The 8,759-nt window shown below is 42.3% G+C and overlaps 1 protein-coding gene across 1 annotated transcript in view; it reads right to left on the reverse strand.

Annotated features, from left to right (window-relative positions):
- The window catches only part of ccdc137 (coiled-coil domain containing 137), a 28,705-nt gene extending 20,121 nt beyond the window's left edge, over positions 1–8,584 (reverse strand). The window contains exons 1-4 of the mRNA XM_084329452.1: positions 8,451–8,584; positions 7,325–7,470; positions 7,017–7,242; positions 4,593–4,675 (exon numbers count right to left, since the gene is read on the reverse strand). Of these exons, the coding sequence (XP_084185578.1) occupies positions 4,593–4,675; positions 7,017–7,242; positions 7,325–7,470; positions 8,451–8,521 (526 nt within the window). The 5' untranslated portion in view covers positions 8,522–8,584. The remainder of the gene's footprint in view (positions 1–4,592; positions 4,676–7,016; positions 7,243–7,324; positions 7,471–8,450) is intronic.
- Positions 8,585–8,759: the final 175 nt, after the last annotated feature.

Genomic DNA, 8,759 nt, shown 5'->3' on the forward strand with positions numbered 1-8,759 from the left:
GATATTTCCCCTCCCACATTTTTAGCATACTCTCCTATTCATTGCCCTCTATTCTCATTTCACATCTTTCTTTTTTTTTTAATCACTTTTTTTTTTTTTTCATATACATATTGGCATTTTGTGATGTTATTTATTCTATGACGATGCCCCCGTGACTTATCTGTATCCATGCGCTTCATGAACTTTATCTTAATTGTCCGCCTCCGACTGTCCCCGTCTGAATCCCTGTAGTTTCTCCCGGTATCCGTGATGTCCATTGCCCTGCTGTGCGGGGCGTTCGTCCCCCGGTCCCCGTTTTCTTCCCACTGTCTGCCAGGTAGACAGCCGCAGTATCTCCTCTCGATCCGGGTCGGTAGTCGGGTTCACCACGGTGATCTTGAATCCACGTTTTGCCATATCCGCCGTCGCTGCGCTCTGGTACAGGTGGGTGCCATCCTCGTAGAATACCCTCATCTTCGCTGGATACGGTGTCTGGAACTTGAGATTCTTCTCCTTCATTATTCTCTTGGCCTCTGCAAATTCTCCTCGCTTCTTCAGTATTTCAGTGGGGAAGTCATGGTCGACATAGAAGCGTTCGTTGTCACGTTGAGACGTTTTTCTTCTGCCACGTTCGGCGTATTATCGCTTCCTTCATTTTGTAACTCCCAAACTTAACCACGATTGACCGTGGCTTCAGCTGCGGGTTGTTAGGCCTTGGGGCCAATGCCCGGTGTGCTCGTTCGATACGAAGGTCCATGTCATGAGGCAGTCCGAGTGCGTCCTTAAACAGGCCGTCTAGAAATCCATGCATGTCCTTTCCCTCTTTCTCCTCTGGGATACCATACACCCGCAGGTTCTCTCTCCTCGTTCTGCCCTCTTGGTCGAGCAGTTTAGCCTCCATGTCGGCCTGCCTCTGTATCAGTTTCTTGATTAAAACCGTCGCCGCATCAAGCACATTTTCATTTTCTCCGATTCTCCCCTCCGTTTCACCGAGCCTGTCGTTCATTCTGTTCATATCATTCTTTATTTCCCGAAATTGACGCTCATTGTCTTTTCTGAAGTCTTTGAGCTCCTTGTATATGTTCAACAGCGTGGCCTCTTGTTCACAGTCATTGTCGCCATCTTTTCCTCCCGCTACGTCGTCATTCTCTGCCATTCCGTCGTCCTTTTCAGTTGTAATCGTGTTCGCCCTACGTCTCGTGATAGCCCCTTCTTTCATCCCTATTAAATATATACCCTGGTGCTGTTAATAAATGTTTTCCGGGGCTAAATCATTTTGCTGTCGGGGAGCTCGCGAGTTAAGCAGCCATGTTCTTCCGCGGTCAAACCGGAAGTTCTCAAGAAACGTTTTAATAAAAAACGTACATTTTAATAATAATAATAATAATAAACAATGTCTCGGGCGAGGTGCGCTTCGTCTGTGCTGTTGCGCTCCGCTCTGCATGGAGTCTGTCTCCTCAGGTCTCCTATATGCGGGCTTAACAGCGGGCCGATGACAGTAGCGAGCGCAAGCCAGTGCGCGAGCCAGTGCATTAATAACTTCCTGCCAAAAGCGCGGGACCAGCGCGGGATTGTGGCACTTACAACATGCAGAGCTGGCTAAAAACAGGGAAACTGTCAGGTGAATCTAAAGTCAATAAAAGTATGAAAGAGGACAGGAGGAATTGGAGAGAAGGGGAGAGCAGCGTTTTAGAGTGGAGACAGAGAGTGGTGATGACAGCTGGAGCACAGACACAACAGCCCGGTGGCTCTCCACCAAGAAAACAGGGTAATAATGACAACGATGTGTGTTCTATAATTATGATATGTGTGTAGTGTTCTGATAACGACTATTGGTGAAGCGATGTCGAGATTCATTTGGTTTGGCAGCGAGAGCTAGATTTGCGAGAAGCATGCAGCCGCAGAGCAGACAGTTGTGCACGCACAGTGCAATACTCCAATTCAGCCATTGGCAATTCTGCTGAGCTTCCCCAGACCGGGATGAGAGCGCCGCTGGCTCTGCGGCTCTGCAGTTGCATACTATTGGTATGTGCTTCGTTGGGAGGCGGAGATATAATAGTCATCACGCAACGTTTATATTTCACGATAATGTTGCAGCAACATTTTGCCATCTCTCTGCCAAATTTCTCAGTTATTCGCTTGATATAATTAATACAAATGTCCAATATAACGGAATTCGTTAGCTCATAAAAATGTGATTATAACACACTGTTGTTTATTAATGTCGGCTGACTGCCCACAGACACCTATTTGATTTAAAGTCAGCAGCAGCACGGAGTCTCTGGACTTATTTATTTATAATTTTTTATGTTTGCATTGGGGGGTGCGCGAGCTAGGTCGGCAGGTGACAGGGGGTGCGCGGCCAAAAAAGTTTGGGAACCGCTGCTTTAGACTGATGCAGGGGGAGTGGTCAGTTTGCTCATTTTACTTTTCCGTCAAGGCCAACTGAAGAGACCAAGTGATCACCGGCCATCAGAACAGCGTGGATTATGTATTTACAGTACCAACGCTGTAATCAATAAGCGTGATCGATATTTGGAATGGCGATCAGGAATTGGAATAATCTTTTTGGATAACATCTGATCTCAGGTAAGGAATTTATTTGACCAGTCTTAGGATAATCAGACCTGTTTTCACGGAGATATAAGCTTTTGCCCTATGCGTGTGTGTGCGCTGTGATTCCTGATGAGGAAATGAGAGAATCGATTTTTCAGCCCGCCTCTATAGCGTGCATAAGTACACATATACTATCGATAATCTAGCGTTTATTTGAAAACGATTCATAAATAGGCCGAAAAATTAAACGTATTTGTGTGTTAGAATATTCCAGTAAATGCCGTTTATCACGGAATCTATATATTTTCCTTGAAAACGAGGGCTTTTCAAAATGCTATAAAACGAAAATGAACCGATAAAAAAACAATCCGTTTCGACAATGTTGACTGCAAACAAGTCATTGATAAACGACAGGCAGCTTAGACACATAGCCATAATTTAGGAGAGAGATTATGCGTTCACAACGCTATCATTGAAGTGGGTGCTGGCATTCAACAGGGTTTCCCATGTTAAATGGCTGGCACTCAAACTGTTAAGAACTGACAATCAGGGAATTTAAACATTGTTGACATTGTTTTTTTGTGTTTTTATATATTAAAGAAAGGAAAGTCTAGTGCTGGCTGAGCATATTGTTTGTTTGCACTAAGTTAATACTTTGACAAATGTAGCCTATATTTTTCAGTCAGTTCGGTCTTTGTGTGCCAAACATTATTTAAGGCTGTAAACACTGTAAACTTTTCATTTAATTTTTTTTTAATAAATGAGAAGCATGTTTAGATTTGAGTGTTAAATTTTTTTTAAATAAAAAGCAACGTATATCGAACCGAAAAACCTTTAGCCCAAAACCGTGATACGAACCGAACCGTCGATTTTGTGAACCGTTCCACCCCTACGATACACTGATATGCAATACATGATACACACCCTAGTGCAGTTTAGATTTACAGAGGTCCTGCGTGATTGTATGAGAGACCCCTTTTGTTTTCACTAATTTGTCAATTAACACTATGATCGCCGATGACGAGTTAAGACGTCATTCCTAGCCATGCTCATTCTGCCGAAGACGCCGTAACTCGTCTTTGATGTCAATATTTCAAAAATCTGTGATCGAAATCATATTTCCCCTCCGGAGCCCTGAGACACACTGCAAAGCTCCACTCAACTCTCTAGCGGTTCAAGAGCGCCATCTGGTGGCCGATCGGCAGATCGCCAACCGGAAATGACCCTTTGAACCGGTAGTGCTCATCCATATGTGGTCCGGGCACTCGCTATCGTTAGAGAGACTCCGTCTTGACACAGTGAACATCGATCGGTGCAAATAACTCGAAAAAACAACATGATTTGGACGCATATACTATTATACAACCTGGAAATGGATCGGGCATTTCTCCATCCCATAATAGAAAAGATTCTGTTCCACGCTCATCTGCCAGCGGCGCGAGGAAGCCACGGTAAGATTCAGCGTTATATTCTAACGTGTTCCATATAAACTGCTATGATGAACATATGACCCACTCTGGATGAATCATCTAACGCTGCCCACGGAATTATAAATGATCCCCCGCCCATCCGGTCATCATCAGATGATATGTAGTAACTCCTAGAAGCACATCCAGTTGACATTTTTTATCTCGCACAGATTCCTACCAAACTGTATTTGATCATCAATATAATGCATTTAGGGCTATAAATCACGTTCTGAAGAAAGCTGCAGAAAACGATAAAAACATACTTATACTTTAGACCATATTTTAGTATGAATATGTGAATGAAAAAGTTTAACGTTGCTACACCCTGAACAATACATATAGGACATTGAATGGGCCATAATAATGGCAATTTAGCAATAGAATTTTAAAAGTTATAGCCCTGCAAAGAAGGGGAACTTCTCCATAGACAAATAGAGATGGCGAGGGATGGTAAATTATGAATTTAACCCATGGCGATCAAAGTGTTAAACAGACTAATCAACAAGTCAACTCTCGAGGACAGCTGTGGGGTAGGAGAGAATATTGGGTTATAAATATCAATGGTGACATATCCAACAGTAATGGTACCTATGAACCTCTCCTTCTCCATCTCGTCCTCTTGTCTGTCCAGTTTCTTCTGGTGTAGCCTTTGTAATCTTCCAGTAACATACCTGTAGTGAGTCAGCAGAGAATCAATTGTACACTGTTCAAATTAAAAAGGAGAATTTTCATTTTAGTACTTATTTTTATATCTGAACCTCAGGGGTGTTGTTGTTGATATCTGAACCTCAGGGGTGTTGTTGTTGATATCTGAACCTCAGTGTTGTTGTTGATATCTGAACCTCAGGGGTGTTGTTGATATCTGAACCTCAGGGGTGTTGTTGATATCTGAACCTCAGGGGTGTTGTTGATATCTGAACCTCAGGGGTGGTGTTGATATCTGAACCTCATGGGTGTTGTTGATATCTGAACCTCAGTGTTGTTGTTGATATCTGAACCTCAGGGGTGGTGTTGATATCTGAACCTCAAGGGTGTTGTTGATATCTCAACCTCAGGGCCCCGTTCCCCGTACCTGGCTAACTGAGTTAGCCGGATAATTTCCAGCATAGCCTGACTTAAGCCAGACCTTTCCATTCCCTGACGCTCGATTGTCTAAAAATCACCATGGTAACAGATCAAAAAGTTTGAGCCTGGTCGAGAGCAGGGTTAAGTTCAGTTAGCTGGATGAACCATGGCCACGCCCCCGCAAAGAAATGCCAGCTCGCTTCCTGAAATGATTCTCACAGTCTAGATCTGCATTATACCATTCTGAATTATGTTCTTGTGCTTCATTCTTCTAGAGGGGGCTTTTGAAATGTAAAATATACCCAAAATGCTGATACTAAATTCACTTTGTCCTAAATAATTCACGTTATATATACCGTGGCGCTCGCTAGGTGCGATGTACACATTATGTGGTTATTTTAACAACGCGCAGCATTGCAAATGTGAATCCCGCGGGGATATTTTCAATGATTGAAACCTATCGCCCGTTTGGCTCTGATTCCTTTCATATTCTCCGCTGTGGATGTTTAACGGAGCGCCTGGATTGTGTTTCATTCAAGCATAAAATTGAAGTGTCTATGCGTGGATTGTGGTTTTTGTAGATTATGAATTACGAGGAATCTGAGGATTGTTGAATTGTATCATCAGTTTCACTCACACGTTATTGTGATATTGTAACTGGGATTAATGCATTTGAGAATAAAGAGATAAAACTTCATTCAAAAGAAAAATATTCTAAACACGGGTCTCTTGTCCATTGATGGATACACAATGAATATATCCCGTCTGGCACAGTGGTGCAACGGCCAGTGTTCACTCCTGGCAAGCGGACGACCCGAGTTCGAGACCCCGCGTTTCCTATATAATTTTTTTGGAATATAATATTAATGATTATACGCAAAAGTAGCCTGGTTTTAAGTTAAAATATTATAAATCTACATGCATTGAGGATGTCATTCTTTATATAGCTCTCAACGTGCACCAAATTGAAGTATTTACATTTCAAAAAGAAAACTAGAAGAAGTGGGATTCGAACGCGGGTCGTCCGCGTGAAAGGCAAAATGCTCGACCATCAGACCACGGTGGCAGACAAATGAAACATCAACCATACATCCATCAATGGATAAGAGAGCCGTATCCTTATTCTGAAACTGTTGAACTAATTATTTTCGCTAGCAAGATCTCATTTGATTATCCATTCCATGAACCTACTGCCAGCAGGGCACGTTTAAAGAAATATAATCTGATTGATTGGGGTAATGAGGGACTTAAAATTTGCCTATAGATTATGCATTTAACTTGTCGGCGAGGCTATTGAGCCATACTGCAATCTGTTAATAAAGTTTTAAATCAATCAATCAATCAATGCCGTTAGAAAATCAGGATTTCTGCTATCGACACTTGCTGTCTTCTCAGCTGAGGCGGGCGCGCGCACTGATCCTGAGTATCAAGTCTGGTTCGAGTTAACGAGACTGAATCAGCGTTCGAGGAACAGGAAAATCCCGGCTTCAAACATCGGGTTAATTGAATCTGGATCATGAGACTCTTGATCGACTTAGTTGAACCAGGTACGGGGAATAGGGCCCAGGGGTGTTGTTGATATCTGAACCTCAGTGTTGTTGTTGATATATGAACCTCAGGGGTGTTGTTGATATCTGAACCTCAGTGTTGTTGATATCTGAACCACAGGGGTGTTGTTGATATCTGAACCTCAGGGGTGTTGTTGATATCTGAACCTCAGGGGTGTTGTTGATATCTGAACCTCAGGGGTGTTGTTGATATCTGAACCTCAGGGGCTGTGTTGTTGATATCTGACCAATCTAGGACCAACCTAACATTCAGTAGTTTTTTCTATAATTAGGACCAACCTAACATTCAGTAGTTTTTTCTATAATTAGGACCAACCTAACATTCAGTAGATTTGTCTATAATTAGGACCAACCTAACAATCCGTAGGTTAACACTTACTCCTTCTTTTTCTCAGACTTTCTCTTGTCGGCAGGTTTCTCTTGGCACTCTTCCGCCAGCTCAGGCTTTCTTTCTACCTGGTTTTTGGTGAGGAAGAGGACATGATTCGTCTCCATATGCATGCGACTGACATAGGCTTTTTCAGTCTCCTCCTTCTTTCTCCTGAAATGCGGGACAGGGATATCTTCTACATGGGGTTCTTCTGTCTTGGCCTTGGCTGTGATTGCTGTGGGGGTGGTGGAAAACATGGGGTTAATGATATATTCTCACCAAAATGCAACGGGAGCTGTACTGAATTTTGTCCTTACCCTTTATTATTTTCTTGGTCTTGGAGGTTCCCATTTTCATTCTTTCCTTGCTCTTCATAATCTCACGAAGGCGGAAGGGGATTTGTTGGATGTGGTCGACTTGTTCAGGTTTTTTAGGTTTACCATCCCACTTAGGCTTCTTATTACTTTAGTCAGAGTGTGGACACATTCACACACACAAAAAACAATAAAAAACAAAAAAAATAAAGTTACTAACACTGCTTCAGTCATTTCGCCTGCTCCACCTTCCATAATTAACTACTAGCGACCTCCCGCAACCAATGACACCAAGGTAGCAAAGCAATTTCCTGATGTCACTATGAAGTGGAGCCCTATTTTGCTAGATATCGGTTACAGAAAAACATTTGTAATTTAAAGACGTGCAATTACTTTGTTGGCTTTGTTATTAGACTACCTTGTTTGCAACATTCAGTCGATCGTTTGTAGTGTAATGTTTATAATATTTTCCTCAAACTGAGTTACGCTGCACAATGTGACACAATGTGTTATGATGAATTGAAAATGGGGGACCCTGATGTAAACAAGACGAAAGTCTTTCTCTGGTCTGCATCCCCTTAACAATTGTGTGTATTGAGCTGTACTGTATTGTACCCATGTCAATCAATCAATCAAACATGATTGTATTTCCAGGTGACCTGCCGTGCCAAAATGAAGGTTCCTTTAGAGTTAAAGTTTAGATACCTGCTGGTCACTTAATGTTTGCATGGCATCACCAGCAACATGCGATCACGTGTCTGAGTTTGAGGAAAAGCCATATGCAAACAGTGCTGGGATTAACATTGCACTTTACAAACGATCGACTGAATATTGAAACTTAGTGTAATAACGACTTAAACGTTTTTTCCTGGACTATAGTATGTTCACCCAGCTATATACCAGTTACACCCAACTACGACAAATACACCGGAAACTGCACGTTTATGTTACATGTTCAAATGTAACGTTAAATCAATGGAGTAGCATTCATCAACGGTGCTTGTAAGTTAACGTTAGCCTAGCTAGTATGCTGGCTAGTAATAATTACCTTAGGAGCTATCCTTAGCTTAGCTGATGCTAACAACATAGCTTAATTCTAACATATAAAGTGTATGCTGCCTAACATTACCTTGGATGTTGCCCGGTCTTGTCAGCTTGTTTTCCCGATTCATTGGGTTTTACCCGCGTGTTCTTCCCCATGCTGTTACCTGCTACTCGGAGATTTGGAGCTGCTGTTTACAAAACAATCCATGTGGGGAAGCAAGCACAGCACGTGTCCAAAACCTTTGACCTGTGAACCTCCACCTCACGCGCGAGAGGAAAAATAACGACCGTCGCCATCTAGTGGTCTATTATTATTATTACATTTTATAACAGTACACATGGATAAGATATAAAAAAACATTTTAAGAACATTTTGCAGAACCATAAGAATGGT

The sequence above is a fragment of the Notolepis coatsorum genome (genome assembly GCF_963971535.1).
Source record: "Notolepis coatsorum genome assembly, chromosome: 14".
NCBI lineage: Eukaryota > Metazoa > Chordata > Actinopteri > Aulopiformes > Paralepididae > Notolepis > Notolepis coatsorum.